The sequence below is a fragment of the Equus quagga genome, chromosome 1, assembly GCF_021613505.1.
Source record: "Equus quagga isolate Etosha38 chromosome 1, UCLA_HA_Equagga_1.0, whole genome shotgun sequence".
NCBI lineage: Eukaryota > Metazoa > Chordata > Mammalia > Perissodactyla > Equidae > Equus > Equus quagga.
The window spans coordinates 137,306,789-137,323,099 of NC_060267.1; the positions used below are offsets into that span (position 1 = coordinate 137,306,789).

Here is a 16,311-nt window from a genome sequence, read left to right on the forward strand (position 1 = left end):
AGCATGCGGGAGGTCATAAGGGGCATCCTGCTCATCAGGGGCCGCCCACGGGTATGCTTAGAGCTGCTGGGCATGAGGTGGAGGGAGATGGGGTGTGGACACTGCAGAGGGAGCGTGAAGGAGGAAGTGGTGGACTCTGTCTGGGGCAGGTCATTCCCTGGATAGGCAGTTAGAGCTGGTTTCAGGGAGTGTCTAGGTGGGTTTCCAGCATGTGGACCTCCTGAACCTTCATTTCCTGTGAAGTGGGCAAGACATCTGTATCAGAGTCATCTTAAGTGTCCTTTTTTTTTTTTTAAGGATTGGCACCTGGGCTAACAAGTGTTGCCAATCTTTTTTTTTTTTTTTATGCTTTATTTCCCAAAACCCCCCGGTACATAGTTGTATATCTTAGTTGCAGGTCCTTCTAGTTGTGGGATGTGGGACGCCGCCTCAAAGTGGCCTGATGAGCGGTGCCATGTCCGCGCCCAGGATCCGAACCCTGGGCCACTGCAGCGGAGCGCGCGAACTTAACCACTCGGCCAGGGAGCCGGCCCCTTAAGTGTCCTTACTGGGCTCTGAAGGGCTGGGTGGTGATTTGGAGGACTAACCCAAGGCAGGGGCTGGCAAGGCGGTCGGAGGGAAGGACCACTGCCCCTGTGGTTCACTGGGTTGAGCCTTGTTCTCCATGCCCCCAGCACCTGGCTCCTGACTGGGCACATACTGGGCAGAGAACTTGAGGACTTAGTGATCCTGTAGGGGGTGTGGTGGAGGACATCGCTAGAGGGCAGTGTGACCCAGGTTGGAGGAGTGTCGGTGGGGGCCCCCCCCCCCGCCCCCCCGCCCCCCCGCCAGAAAGTGTACAAAGCTTGGGGAGGAGGTAGGACAGGAGAGAATGTGCCAGGGGTTCCTGAACTTCTGGATCTCTCCCTTGCCTCTTCCCTCCACTGCCTTTTGAGAGACAGGAGGGAGATAATATAATAAATAACACTAACGTCCTATAGAATAGACTTCTCAGACATTGACATATTTAATGTATACCAGAATCTTGTATGATCGATGATGCGTGCATTCCATATTCCTGATGGAGACAGAGGCTCATTAAAAAAATACGTAAACTTACGATTTAAAATTTAATTGGTAAAAATGAAATCCTGGAAGAAGTAAGATCCTGCCAGGCTCAGTGAGTCCCCAGAGAGCTTGGTTACAAGGTCCTGCTCACATGCTCTAGGTGGGCTGGGTTTACCCCAGCAGCCAAGGCAAAGAGAGAAACATGATCAATTTTGAGATTTGTCCCGTGTCCCCGTGCAGGAGATAAAGGAGTTTTTCCAACATGGTTAAGCCGGTCGCTTCTGTGGGAGGGGAAGAGTTCAGGGGCTCGGAGGAGACAAGAGGATCCCAGCGCAAGGCCAGCAGGGAGCGGCGGAGGAGGCAGCGAGACGATTAGAGTTACGCAGGGGCCACCGAGCTGGTTCTGACCAACCAAGCCCTGCTGGTCACGCAGGCCCTGCCCCACTGCATGCAAACCCCTCCCTCCCGGGAGTCTCTGAGGTCTCACGCTGCAGGGAGAGGAATCTCGGACGCGCTGGGGGAGAAGCCGTGGGTAAGGACTATGCAAATCAGCGCAGTCGGCTTGGGTGTGCTAGGCTCGTGCATCCGGGGCGGGGCCTACACTATCCAGGCCTGGAACATGTAGAGAGGTGGGCATGCGTGTCCGCGATCCTGGCAGGAAGGGTGGGCCCGCTTGATCCAATACGGCTCGTAGGCGAGTTGGGCATGCGTGGTCAGAGGCCAGGCCCTCTTCAGTTGGGGTGGAGCCTACTTGTTCTGGGGCGGGGCCTGCAGGGAGTTGGACCTGCGTCACCGAGGCTTGAAGGGGGGCGGGACCGAGGGGCGGGGCCTCGAGTGGCCCGAGGTGGCCCGGCTGCTGGGTAGCAAGCGGCGCAGTCCGACTCATCCTCGCCCGGGGATGGCGTCCCCACGGGAATTAACCCAGAACCCCCTGAAAAAGATCTGGATGCCGTACAGTAATGGGCGGCCCGCCCTGCACGCCTGCCCGCGCGGTGGTGAGGCGGGGTCGGCGGGGTCGGGGGAGGGCGGTGCCCTGGGATGAGTGGGTAGGGCAGCCTGGGCAGTGGTCTCGCAGGGAGCAGGGGCCGGGAACAGGTGAGGAACCGGGGACAGGTGAGGCTGTCGTGACTCGTGGGAGGGGAGCAGGAACAGGTGAGGGACCGGGGACAGGTGTGGCAGAGCGTGGGGCAGGGACAGGTGTGTGGCGGCGTCTCGGCTTGGCAGGGGCCAGGTCTGGCCGCCATCACCTAGGGGAGGGCGCCAGCCTCTTTGCACCCCACTCTGTCTCGACCGCTGCAGGCCAGTGGAGGACTCGGAGCCTTGGTCCTGCCCTCTCCTGCTGGCCAGAGAGCCTAGGGCGGGTGGTTGGGCCAGGTCTGAGCTGTGTTGGCCCTGGGGGAATCGCTTGGCTTCTCTGAGCCCAGAACTTTCAAAGGCCCAAGGGTGGGCTAGTCCTCTAGTGGGAGAAAGCGAGCCCTTTGACCTTCATCACCCACCTCTGGGCCTAAAACCGAGTTTTGGGATGAATTTCAGGGAAGTGCAGATGTGTTCAGGACAGAGACAGTGAGAACACTGTGCTGTATGGCCCTGTTTGTGTCCCTGGGTGTGTAAGCATCCACGTGGGGTCTGGGTGAATGGTAAAATTGGAGGGTGAAACGTCTAGGAGACATGGTGAAATCCTTGGAATTGTTAAAGGGCTCACCTTTCCTGGGGTCTTGGGTGTTTACTCCACTTCCTTGACTTTCTACTTGCCTTAAATGAGCCTGCAAGCTTTTATTACCAAGAAAAACAAAGATTTGTTTTAGGAGTAACTGAAACATTGTAATGAGTTTGCAAGTTGTCAAGGACCTCAGAGAACATCTAGTCGACTTTTGGTACAGATAGGGAAGTGGAGATGAGGAGATCGTGTTATCTGCTCCATCTCCCTGCACTCCTGACCTCTGTTTGGGCGTGATAAGGAGGGGACAGTGCTGGGAGCTTGTCTTGCTTTGAGGCCAGCCTGGGGGCTTTGGCTTTGACCGTGATGGGAATCCTGGGGGAGGAGTGTATGTATCCCTTACCGCACTGTGGGGCCTGGTAGCGGGTGGCCATGGCTTTGACCAGATGTTCTGGTGGGTCGTGGCTCTGACTGTGATGTAAGTCCAGGTAGGGTGTGCGGCCATGATCATGCTCTTGGCTCTGGGGCCATGGCTTTCCAGTCAATACTCTGAGTCCTGAGGGGCTATGGCCATGCCCTATCCAGCCCTCCTTCCAGACTTTTCTGGAGGTGTGGAGGGCAAGGCCCTTCTTCTTGTGCTTCTAGTCAGTGTGTGTTAGGGCTGTGTTATCCTAACTAGTGGGTGGCTGCTGTTATTATGTAAAGGAGAAGGAGTGAGAATTTGGACTTGGGAGGCAGAAACACTCAAGCCGCATCCTTGGTGGCTCAGCTGTGCGACCTTGGGCAAGGAGCTAACCCTCTAGGCCCCCGCTCCCTCATCTGTGGGGTGGAGACAGTTGTCGTCCCTACTCCATGAAGCTGCTGTGAGCCTCTTCACAGGTACATACTCCATAAGTAGTAGGTGCTTCGTAAGTGGTAGCAGGTAATTTTGTAATTACATCGCCAGTACTCTTTCTTTGCTCCTCCCTACCTCGAAGTCAGGGATTGAAGCATCAGCTGTGTGCCAACCCCCGTTACAGGTGGAAAGGGAGCTGGGATCCAATGGGGAGGGGACTTTCCCAGGTCTCACAGCCTCTGGAGCATGGCCTGTGTTTCTCCAAGCTCTAAGTATGCTATTAAAATGTGTCTCTGCCCTGAGCAGAGAGGGGCTCATGCCATCGCAGTGTCTCTGGGTGTTGCAGTGGGTAGGACTGTGGGGTGGCCCAGCACAGGAGGGCTTCCTGGAGGAGGAGGTGGCATCCAAGAGCTCAAAGATGAGAGACCTGCAGATTGTGTGGGGGTTTGGACCCCAGGCTAGGGTCCCAGAGTTCACAGCAGGGAGTCAGTAAGCAGTGAATGACCATGGAAGCTGCCTGTGCAGCACCTCCAGTTCCCAGAGTCTGCATTTGTACAGCGTTTTACCCTCTGCACGGTGAGTTTATGACTAAGTTGGAGGACAACAAGTGTCCCCGCCCGAGGGAGGTCGTCTGCCCGCTCCAAGACATGCCAGTAGTGGAGAGGCAAGGTGGTAGGAGAGAAAGGGATTTATTACAGCTTGCTAGCAAGAGGGAAGATGGCCAACTAATATCTGAAAGAACCATCTTCCAGAACAAAGAGTGCAGGCAAGTTATATAGGGGGCTGATCTCCGGGTGGGGGCAGACATCTGGTCCCAGTTCTTGATAGTCTTTTGTTTTGCTGGGTATGCATCAGAGACCTGAGCAACACCCTGTACTCTGATCTTTCAGTGTCATTAATGATGGGTATCAGCATAGGCTCTCTGCCTTTGGGTCATCACGTAACTAAAGAACTGAAAAGAGCAAAGTTATCAACTTATAGCAGCTGGGAGGGGCCATAAAATCTACAGAGCATGTCTGGGTTAGTTAATCAGAGGTCATTCAAAGTTACAATATGGTTTCTTTTCTATAATATGGCTTCCCTTATGGCAGCCTTGTGTTGAGCTGGTATCACAAGGACAGGTGAGGACCTGAGGGTGGGAAGTGAGTAGAAGCTGACTTGATCACAGGGCTTTAGAAGAGAGGATTTGAGGCCCATGGCTGGTCTGTGCTGTGACGTGGGTTGTCTCTAGGGTCTAGTGCCCTGCTCTTCAGGCACCAGAAGCTGGTTGCCTGAGGGCTGCCCCTCCTCCACCCCCACTCTCCGTTAGCAGTTCTTCCTCCTTTTGATAAAATTCAGAGCCACGCATGAGCGGTTACCTTCCTCGTCACTGACCCCTCAGCTGGGACCTGGAGGAGCTCTGGGGGCTAGTGTGGCAGGGGATGAAGAGGAGACTCAAGGAGCACGGCAGAAGGGACAGTGTCTGTCTGATGGCTTTTCTTAGCCAAAAGGTGGCAAGACTCTTCTTGGGTCAGGTCACGACTGGTGTGTGCACAGGACAGTAAGAGACAATTTCTGTCCCCTCTGAACAGGAAAGTCATGCTAGCTTGCTTTATTTTAAAGAGCTCTTCCTTTCCCAGACTGGCCCGAGGAAGTGGGAGTGGCAGGTACAGTTCAGGAATCAGTTCTGGAACCCACTCCAGGGACTTGTGACTGCCACTGCGGTGTCACCACCAGAAAGTAGTCACTGTCTAGCCCCAGGCTCGTCTCAGGCCTCTCGCTGCTAGGGCTCCTGTGGCTTTGAACACGTTTACAGGAAGAGGAACTAGCGAGAGAAGCTGAGTTGACATGTCTTCGGAGTTCCTTCCACACATGCCCAGTGTTCTGAACGGTGTGTGCGGCTGTCCTGTTGCTCAATGTCGGGGGCCTTAAGGGCGCAGAGCTGCAGTTCCAGCTGCACACCCAGTTCCCCTGGCCCACGCGCTCTCTGTTCAGTTGGTGTGGTGTGTTCCCTTCGTGCGGGCTGCAGTTTGCAGCTTCTCCATTGCGGGGACTCGCCCAGTGTTTTGCTCTCGTAAGCAGAGCTGCTATGAGTACACTTGTACTTTGTTTGGTTTTCCCTTTGAATCATTTCCTTGGGAGCTTATCTTGAGGAACAGAGGTGATAGGCAATTTATATCTCTTGTTTTGTGCATCTAGCCCTGATTTGCTGCCCTGCCTGCCCACCATGGGTGTGCGTGGGGCAGGGGCGAGGCTGTCACCAAACTCTGTGGGAGGAGGGCAGAGGCATCTCTGGGAAGATAGATGTGAAGAGGGGATGCAGGACCCCAATCCTGAGGTCATGGGCGTGCCCTTCAGGGAGCAGCGGGAAGGGGTGTCCTTGTCAGAGGGAGCAGGGTGGGTGCAGGTTTCCCCTGCGGTTAGTAGCTGATGTACTGCCCTGCCGTTGCTTGAGAGCCCTGGCCGACCGGCCAAGAATTGTGTAAACAGCGCCGTCACTGGCCCTCAGGACGCAGAGCCTTGCCTAACTTGTTTTCCTCTCGCTCACTGTCAGCCTATATTCCATGGGATCCCCTCTCTCCCTCCCCTGGGGCTCACAGTTTGGGTCATGTTTGCCAAAGGCCATGCACAGGAACGATGGGGCCCCCACTGGCAAGCAGAGCCCCTTACTTCTCTGCAGGGCCTGCTTGGGGACGGACAGGGGCCTTTGCACCCGAAGTCCCAAGGGCAGTTGGTGCTGAGGTGCACCTGTGTCCTTAGTCAGGGTGCTGCCAGGGTGGGGCAGAGGGCTCAGCTTCCTGGAAGTGCTCCAACTTTTACATGGAGAAAGTGCCAGATCTCACCAAGGGATTATCCATCCTGTTTTACAGGTGAGGACACTGAGGCTCAGAGTTGCCGTAAGTGTCAGAGTCAAGATAGGAACCCAGGCCTGTGTGACTCCTGACCTCCAGGCTGCCTCTGGGGCCCCTGTTCTCCAGCTCCAGTGAGGGAGACAACTTGAGGGGCAGGGCCCAGCAGTCTGTCTAGGGAGGCCTACCAGATGAAGGCAGGTGAAGGAGGGGCAGTGACAGGTCCCTTCATCTGTCCATCTGTCTGGCTGCTGTGACAGGGCTTCAAGGGCTTTCACCTGGCCCAGATCCTGAGGACCATGAAAGGGAGACTTCCTCAGGCTTCTGAGGTGAGACCACACTGAAAGCTGTGCTAGGTCACATGAGGCTGGCAGTTCTGCTGCCTTGGTGTCTGTCCTAGTGGGCCAGGGATTGGTGGGGGTGCTGTGTCCAGACCCTTCCCCACTCAGAGCCTCAGCAACGGCTCTGCTCAACACACTGGCCTGGTGGCACCTGGGATGCTGGTGGGTGGGCTGTCAGAGGGACTGTTCTTGTGGGCATTGGCCTGGACCTCTGGTCTCAGTCCCTTGTGGCCCTCACCCTGGTGAGTTTCGAGATGCCTCTCTCCCCACTCCTGCCCATAATTTTTGAGCTCCAACTCTGTGCCACACCTCAGGACCCCAAATGACTCAGCGCTGCTTCTGTTCTGAATGGTCAGTCGATGGGAGCAGACTCGTTAGTGAGGTGCCAGGGATTGAGAGGGAGAGTGCACCAGGTGGGCATGGAGGTGCTTTGGAGGAAGGACTCAGTGAAGAAGCATTTGAAGAGAGGGTAAGCAGTAGGACTGTGTGATTATTGGGGTGGGAGTATGGATTCCTGGGTGACAGGCAGGGTGTTGAATAACCCACTGGGTTTTGGCTCTGTCCTGGATGTCATGGGAACTCCCCAGCAGTGTTTAGCCAGATGTGTGGCAGGTCCAGCTTTTTATCTGGTGATTCACAACAGGATAAGTAAGGGCTGGCCAGATATCTCTGTGTCTGCGAGAGCCCAGATGGGCTTGGGGAATGGAAGCGTACCAGCAGTGGCTGGAGAATAGGGTCTGGGGGTGCTCAGGGAGCTGTCTGATGCCAGTCCTGTGCTCTGAGGCTGAGGCACCATGGGCGGAGAGGGAGCGACACCCTGGGAGGGGTTTCGGCCCTTGTCTGATGCTGTGTTCCTTGCTTTTCAGTTTGCATGACCAACTGCCCGACACTCATTGTCATGGTGGGCCTGCCTGCCAGGGGCAAGACCTACATCTCTAAGAAGCTGACGCGCTACCTGAACTGGATTGGGGTGCCCACACGGGGTGAGCCTTGGCTTCGGCTTTCCAGAGGGGCTTGGAGCTTTGTTGGGGAGGAGGAGGAGAAGAGAGAAGGCTGGACCACGGCAGGGCCTGGGGGTGAGTCAAGATCAGGAGTTGGGGAGGGTTGCTATTGTGTGAAAGCTGAGCCGCTTCTTTCTCCCAGAATTCAACGTTGGCCAGTATCGCCGGGACATGGTCAAGACATACAAATCTTTTGAGTTTTTCCTTCCAGACAACGAAGAGGGCCTGAAAATCAGGAAGTGAGTATGTATGTATGTGTGTCTGCGTGTTCACAGAGAAGGCCCTAGAGCCCAGTTGCTAGTGTTGCCTGAGCTGCTCCTGAGCCCTGGCCTTGGCCGGTGCCGATGGGCTATGGCAGGGCTGGTGTCTTGACCTCTCAGGATGTGGTGGGGTTGCGAATGTGATGGTCTTGGGGACAAGGGGAGATGGTATGTGGCCTCTTGGTGGCTGGCCGTGCCCTACCCTGCTATTAATGACCCCTTGGTAATGGTATCCTGTGGGAGGAGAGGATGGGGCTTTAGGGAGACAGAAGAGGCTGAATCAGGGCAGGTGAGGGCTGGGCCACGCCCTCCTTGGGGATGGCCTCTAGTAGGAAAGGGAGCCGAGTGGGTGCAGGGATACAGTCCTCAGGGATGGGGCAGAGTGGGACTAAGACCACCTACTGGCACCTTCTCAAGGCCAGAATGATCGGGCCCTGAACTGGGGCTTTTCCTCCCTTGCCCCAGGATATGCCCCTTCTGTGTATTTGTAGGATGCTTGACGTTCTTGACATGTGTCAGCTAGGCCTTGGCTTTGCTTTGAAGTGGCCTCCTGTAGCTGGGTGACTAGTTTACACTCCCAGTCTTATTCATGAGGTGGAAATTTACATATGATACCCTACACTTACCACAATTCAGACTCGAACTGAATGCCTTCTCCAGAGAAACGGCACCAGCTGGTGGTCTGAGGAGCTGTGCTGTGCTCTTCTTGGCAGGTGTCAGCTGAGGGATAAAGAAGCTTCCTTGCCCTTTCTCTGGGCCCAGCCATTGTGGTAGGGCAGTGAGCAGAGGTTGGCCTAGCTCTAATGACCTCCCCAAATCCAGCACAGCCCTGGGACAGAAGCCTTGGGTTGTTGTGGACTTCTGGATACTAGGCTGTCTGCTCCCTCTCTGACCACCAGGGGGCAGGAGCTCCCTCCGACCCCCCCCCCCCCCCCCCCCCCCCCACTGTCACCGCCCCCCATGGCCCTTCAGTTGGCCTTCGCTCTTGGGTCATTGGGGCTAGGTCAGGCTGCTGCCCCAGAGAAGGGAAGGGGAGTCTGGCATCCAGGCCTCTGTGGCTGAGCTGTGAGTAAAACTTGAGGTTGGACCTTCTGGTGATATCCAGCCAGATGAAACAGTCTGTTGATCCTGGCGATGCTATGAATGAGCGATGTCCACAGTGTGCTGTCCTCAACAGCCCTACGGTACCCCTGTGGCAAAAAGACAAAAGGGATGGGACTGATATTTGAACTCCTACTGTGTGCTGGGTGCATGGTGCCCCTTGTCCCCCCTACCCCCATTTTATAGATGAGGAAACTGAGGTTCAGGAGTCTCACACAAGATCCGTTACTTCACAGAGCCCAGACTTGAATCTAAGCCCACCTACCACTAAAACTGTTCTGCCCGTCATTCCAGTATTACCCAATTAGTAGGTCAAAGGTCGTATCAAATGCAAATTCTACAACAGCCTCAAGTTGTAGGCACTCATGAGCTTGTTTGCTCTTCCCTACGGTGGGTGGTGGTTCCTCACTCCCAGATGCTGAGACGGAGGTCAGAAAGTGATGGTGTTGTCTGGGATCACTCAGGGTTTGAGTCTGAGCCAGGCCTGTCAGTCCAAAGTGTTTGTGGGAAGAGTAAGGGGGCTGGCATTCCCAGAGCCCTCCAGTCATTCCATGCAGGCTGCCCATTGAAGTATTGGGATTAGTTCAAATGGGGAAACACAGATTCAGAGATTGGGGAGCTAGTCCAAGGTCACCCAGCTGAAACAGAGGCCCCCGCTGAAGAAGTTGAGGGCAGGTTCACATGTGCCTCTCTGACGGGCACCTCTGACTGTTCTTAGAAACCCTCCCTCCTGTAACCAAGGCGTCGGTCTGGCCACTGGGCCACAGGGCCGTTTCCCATTAACCAAACCAAAATGTCCCAGAGATAATTGGCAAAATGGAATGATCAGACTTTTTAAAAATGGGAGACTGAGAGGAGAAGGCTGCATCTTCTTGGGGACGCTGGCCTCGTGACAGCCCCGACGGCACAGTCCTTTGATGCACTGGGGATATACACACAAAATCTGAAGATCAAACAAATGGGAGGAAATCTGACTTTACTCTTACATCAAAAAAGTGAAGGTATTAGACAGAAGATCAAAGTGATTTATCTATCTCTGGGCCTTGTAGAAGAAACGGATAAAAATGGAAAGATCCTGGGGGCTGGTCTGGTGGTGTAGTGAGTGGTTAAGTTTGGCACACTCTGCTTATGTCGCCCAGGGTTCACAGGTTCAGATCCTGGGTGCAAACCTATTCTACTCATCAGCCATGCTGAGGCAGTGACCCACATACAAAATAGAGGAAGATTGGCACAGATGTTAGCTCAGGGTGAATCTTCCTCAAAAAAAAAAAAAAGAGAGAGATCCTTATATAAATGTGTCAATCCATTTTGCAGCACAAAACAAAAAGGGTGAGATGTCTGAAGACAGTGTAGTCACATGTCAGTCATGGTGAGGGTTTCACCTTCCAGAGGGTCTATGGACGTGGGTGCACAGGCGGAGACATGCACCCTCCTCCAGAAGGGATGGTTTGGAGAGTTCTCTCTTCAGGAACGAAAATTGAACATTAGGCTCATTGTAGCCCTGGGGGCTGGCAAGAGTGTCTCTACTCTCCCCATCACCAGCCCCCAACACTCACACACAAGGAAATGTCTGGTTTTAGTTTTTGTTTATTTATTTACTTTTATTATTTTTTTTTTGGTGAGGAAGGTTGGCCCTGAGCTAACATCTTTTGCTAATCTTCCTCTTTTTGTTTGAGAAAGATTGTCTCTGGGCTAACGTCCATGCCAGTCTTTCTCTATATTGTATCTGGGATGCTCCCACAGCCTGGCTTGATGAGCGGTGTATAGTTCCGCGCCTGGGATCCAAACTCGTGAACCCTGGGCCGCCAAAGCAGAGTGAGCGAACTTAACCACTGTGCCACCGTGCCACTGGCCGGCCTCAAATGTCTGGTTTTAAAAGTGCTTATTTTGGGGGCTGGCCCCATGGCTGAGTGGTTAAGTTCATGCGCTCTGCTTTGGCAGCCCAGAGTTTTGCCAGTTTAAATCCTGAGCGTGGACATGGCACTGCTCATCAAGCCATGCTGAGGTGGCGTCCCACATGCCACAATTAGAAGGACCCACAACTAAAAGTACACAACTATGTACCAGGGGGCTTTGGGAGAAAAAGGAAAAAAAAAGTGCTTATTTTGATCATCAGAGAAATTGAATGACAATTAGAAATCATGAATGTGACAAAATGGCAGCCTGGATCTGTACACAATGGGATGAGCAGGGAAAGTATAGACAAGAGAGGGGACCCAAGGGCTGTCCTTTCTCCCATCTGGTAGGATACGTCCCTGACCACGGCCCTCCTGCAGTCAGGGCTGGTGCTACGCTGACCCTGTGTTCTCTCTCTGAAAGGCAGTGTGCCCTGGCAGCCCTCCGTGATGTCCGGCGGTTTCTTAGTGACGAAGGGGGACATGTGGCGGTGAGTGTGCCATCTGGGAGTGCCATGGGAGCCCACACGCATCTACCCCTTTCATCAGGCATCTAGAGGGGAAGGCAGGGTGTGTGTGGCCCTGGATGCCCCTGGGGACCAGCACCTGGGAGGAAGAACCCAGAGGCTGGACGTTGGCCAGGAATTTCCCTCTGGGCTTGTGGTTGCATTTGACCTGCAGGACTTCCTTCTGAATACTCACATTCTTAGCCACCCCACAAGTTAGAGGCATCATGTTACCTACGTCTTTAGCAAGTGTGATTTTTCCTGCTGTGGGGAGAATCCTGCCCAGCATTTAGTGGCTGTTTCAGGAGCCAACTGAATCCTGGGTAAGAGAATTCCATGTGTGCACTGGGCCCTGTATCAGATGAATGGATGGGACAAGCAAGGCTGAGCAAGGGTGTCTGCAGGAAGGGGCCCTACCCCACCGTTATCCATGCATGACCATGCAGTCAAACATGGGAGCTCTTTTTCCTTCCTTTTTCCTCTTGGAGTCTTGCCTCCTGGAGCTCTCTGTCCTCCAGCTCCCTCTGGATCAGTTGCCCTCTAGTCTGTGACTCATCACCCTGGGAATTCCCCTGTCCTCTCTGAGTTGAATATCCTGCTCTTGGATCCCATGTCTTCTTTTTCCTTGGTTTACTGACTTGTTTTGTTGGAGCACATCCTCTAGTAACTTCCTGAGAAAGATGCTTGGGAAGTAGATTTCCTGAGACCTTGCATGTCTGGAACTGACTTTTTTTTCCCTCACATTTGATGGTTGGATATAGGATTCTAGGTGGGAAGTACTTTTTCCTTAGAATTTCCATGACGTTGCTCCATTATATTATGGCTGTGGCTGTAGAGAAGTCGGATGTCATTCTGATTTGCTGATCTTCCTAAAAGTCTCATCTCTTGGAGGGAGCCAGAGGCTTCTCATGCCCCTTCCCCGGGGGACCCTTTGGGGTCTTCAAAGTGCTGTGCCTTGTGGTGGGTCTTCACCACGCTGGGTCCTGGGGAGGCTCTTCCCATTGAGAAACTCTTCTCCAGCAGGTCAGGGAAGTTGTCATATATTATTACTTCAATAAACCACCCCCACCACTTTCTGACAGATGATTCCTCACTCCGCTCCCATTTTCTGAATGTGTTTTCCTTAGAGCTCCTGATGGCTGCATACTTGGCTTGATCCCTAATTTTATCTTTTTTTCCTCTTTATTTTCTCTCTCTTTGTCTTTTTGTTCTACTTTCAGGGAGAATTCCTCAATATTAGCTTACAGGTATTCGGTTGAATTTTTTTTTAATTTCTGTGATCACATTTTCAATTTCCAAATTTTAAATTTCTTATTCTCGGAATGTTAGGTCTTTTAGAACTCTTGTTTCACAGTTACTACAGCATTTTGTATCTCTCTGTAGATAATAATTGTAAGTGCTTTGACGTTTCTTTCTCTTCCATGCCCTTTCTTCATTTCTCGAAGTTCGTTTCATTCTGTTTGATTTAGTCTCCATTTTTCATGTTAGAGGTTTTGCTGGAGCATCCAGCGAGCCCTGATTGAATGCCTTTTTAAAAAGTGATGCTCTGAAAGCTCCTTGGACGTGCCGGGGAGTGGGCTTTGCCTGTAGGTGCTCGGGCAGGCCCCAGGCACTTCATGAGGACCCTGAGCTGATCAATGCATGGCTGAGTGAGGTGGCGGGGGCCTGGGGCTCCTCCTGCTCTTTGTTGTACCACCAGCCTGTCCTCCCATTTCCTCTGCACTCTTGTCCCTGGTTTCAGAGATGCCTGAGCCCCGTTTCCTGACTACCCCAGTTCTGCATAAGTGGGTGTGTTCTGGTCCACGAGGGCTTGTGTTTGTTTTTCTCCATTTCTGAGTCACCATGTGTCTATCTTAGAAAATTTTGTTGATGTCTCCCGTCTCCTCTCCTCTCCTGTTCTCTTTATCCTTCTGTTCCCATTTTACTGGGATCTCAGGATAGAGTGGAAATAACGTAGGTTCGGATCTCTGCCCCTACCAGTTTAACTGGTTTCCCTGGAAGTCCTGTTGGTCAACCGTGAACTGAGCGCCTGCTATGTGCAGAGCAGTCTAAGAGTTTGCTTCCCTGCTTGGAGCACAGGCTCTCCCTCCTTCCAGCTTCCTTCCAGTGTGCTCCCCAGGCAAGGGGAGGACCTGCCCAGCCCTTGCAGGTCTGAAGGAGCTGGCCAGGTGGGCGGCCCCGGCAGCACCTGCTCCTGGTGAGAAATGCGGTCCCTGGGCTGCACCTGTCAGCTGGCCTCCTCCTTCCTCCAGGGCCAGAGGCCGAGTTAACCCCAGTTTGGTCCTAGGTTTTTGATGCAACAAATACCACCCGAGAACGGAGGGCGACCATCTTTAATTTTGGAGAACAGAACGGCTACAAGGTGAGGCCTCACTGGCTCACCTCTTTGGTTGTGCTATGGTGCATTCGGGCCCTCTGGGGTCCGTTTCACAGCCTCCTGATGCATGCAGGGCTTGGGGCAGGTGGGCTCCCTAGTGGATTTGGGATTAGAGGGGCTGCGCTTTTTTCTCTGCGTGGGATTTTCTTTCCGGGGAGGCAGGGGTCTTGGTGGGAGAGTCCTGGATAGGGTGGCACCTGCTTTGGTTCCATGCTCCTTGACCCTGCCCCAACACCAGAGGGGCTCGGGGGCCTGGCTGTTCAGCATGGCCCTCAGTGGGGTAGGGAGCTCTGTGGGCCAGGTGCAGAGCCCTAAATGTGTCTGTGGTTTCTTTCCTCCTGCCTGTCCTGGTCCTTGCTGCAGACCTTTTTTGTTGAGTCCATATGTGTGGATCCTGAGGTCATAGCTGCCAACATCGTGGTGAGTGGTGCATCTGACCTTGTGGGGGCAGTAATGCAACTCAGGTGGCATGTAACAGTGAGGTCCCTCTCCAGGTTTGTGCTGGTGTCTAGGCTAGCCTTAATTTGGTCTTCCTGAACCTTCTGGGGTTGAGGAAGCAGTAGAACGTTGGGTTGGGTGAACCTGGAGCCCTGAGGAGCACTCAGTGTGGAGGGCATTCATTCATTCATTCATTCATTCATTTATTCTCCTCCCCTTCCTTTCCCTCCCCCTCCCCCTCCCCTTCACAATTCCCTGGACAATAAAAAAGTAACTTCAGCCCCCGGGGGTTGGGTTGAGAGTGGGGTGGGGGGCGATGTTTGTATTTTGAAAGAGAAAGAGACTTTCTCCCCTGCCCTGCCCTCCCATGTTTATCCAAGGAATGAACATCTGGGTTTGGGGAGATAGTTCAGGTGGGGAGGACCTTCCAGGTCCCCTACCCCTCTGGGCTCACCTCCCTCTGTGCTACAAAGATGAGAGGCTCCAATCTCAGGGTGCCCAGTAATAGCCACTTAGTACTAGCGTGGGAACTTGGACCAGGAAGCCTCTCGACTTCCTAATGGGACCAGCCGCCTACGGTTGGCCTCCAGCCTCGCGCCCCCTGCCTTGGCCTGACCTCCAGCCTAGCCTCCCCTGCCCAGCCCTTGCCCAGTATTCTCCTTGGTCTCTGCCCTGCCTGGCCTCCAGCCCTGATGTGCCCTTGCTCTGTGCCTGCCTCCGGCAGCAAGTGAAGCTGGGCAGCCCTGACTATGTCAACCGCGATAGTGATGAGGCCACAGAGGATTTCATGAGGCGCATCGAGTGCTATGAGAATTCGTACGAGTCGCTGGATGAGGACCTGGACAGGTGAGCGAGGAGAGCCCTGTGTCCTACAGCTATGATGAGTGGGTGGTGGAGGCCTCACTCAGCTGCCTCCTTGTGGCTCCCCATGGAGGTGGCTGAGGGCAGAGATGGTCTGGCTTTTTTTGGTTTTTTCCTTGGGGCAGAAATCGTGGGCTGGAGGTGACTCGCAGAACCCCTGTGACCTTACTGGAGTTCTGCGAGTCAGAATTTTCTCCTATTCCATCATAAAGTCGAGCCTAATTTCTATGTAGAAAGTCTTCCCATAAGGCATTTGCAAACATGACATGCTCTTCTTCAGATTTGTAGTCTGGATTTTGAGAACCCTGCCTATGAACAGCTGGCAGTGGCTGGTGCTTGTGAGCTCCCCCTTGCCTCCCTCTGGAATGGAAGAAGCAGCAGGAGTGAGTGTTGGGTGGGGAGGGGTCTTTAGGCTCATAAGGGCATTTAACTGAGGCTCTTACAGCAGTGGTCAGCAAACTTTTTCTGTAGAGGGTCAGGTAGTAAGAATTTTAGGCTTTGGGGGCATACAGTCTCTGTAGCAAGTACTTAACTCTGCCAGTGTAGTGCAAAAGAAACATAGTATGTAAATAAATGGGCGTGACTGTGTTCCAATAAAACTTTATTCACAAAAACAGGCTGCAGGCTGAATTTGATTTGCTGGCCGTAGTTTGCCAACTCCTGTCTTACAGCATAAGTGGGGGCAGTGGTTAAGTAAATGATAGTGTAACCCCTTGGTAAAGTATTACACAGTCATTATAAATCATACTGGAAAGTCCTGGGAAAGTATATGTTATGTAGTATTAAGCAAAAAGGCTGGAATATAAACTTGTGCTTGGGTCGTTAGAATTACATGAGAATATATAATGCATAAAAACCAAGAAAAACAAGCAAGTGTTGGAGGGATGGTTTCTGGGGGTGTTTACAGACAGTCCCTGGACTGGCTGTAAGTCTCCTCAGCTGGGCTCTTGAGCCAGCCCAGGCGAGTGGGCCTAAGCTGTGCTTGCTGCCCGGGCCTCGCTCTGGTTTTCAGTGTTTCCTCTGGTCCCCCCAGCACAGCATTCCTCCTCATGGTTCTGTGATGTGACTACATTAGAGGGGCTTAATCTAGAGCGGCTCCTGTTGAATTTGTCAGTAAACGTTGCTCCTGTTTTTATTGGTGGTGTCAGTATAACAACCTTAAAC

General features: G+C 53.3%; 1 protein-coding gene across 5 annotated transcripts in view; it reads left to right on the forward strand.

Annotated features, from left to right (window-relative positions):
• The window catches only part of PFKFB4 (6-phosphofructo-2-kinase/fructose-2,6-biphosphatase 4), a 42,862-nt gene that overhangs the window by 2,520 nt on the left and 24,031 nt on the right, over window positions 1–16,311 (forward strand). For 2 of the 5 annotated variants that reach the window (XM_046677827.1, XM_046677794.1), the window contains exons 1-7: window positions 1,883–2,042; window positions 7,575–7,691; window positions 7,852–7,948; window positions 11,390–11,456; window positions 13,759–13,833; window positions 14,212–14,268; window positions 15,011–15,132. In XM_046677827.1, coding sequence (XP_046533783.1) covers window positions 1,946–2,042; window positions 7,575–7,691; window positions 7,852–7,948; window positions 11,390–11,456; window positions 13,759–13,833; window positions 14,212–14,268; window positions 15,011–15,132 — 632 coding nt within the window. In that variant the 5' untranslated portion in view covers window positions 1,883–1,945. Of the gene's footprint in view, window positions 1–1,559; window positions 1,580–1,882; window positions 2,043–7,574; window positions 7,692–7,851; window positions 7,949–11,389; window positions 11,457–13,758; window positions 13,834–14,211; window positions 14,269–15,010; window positions 15,133–16,311 lie in introns of those variants that run through there. The other 3 variants (XM_046677809.1, XM_046677802.1, XM_046677819.1) reach the window with 2 other exon arrangements.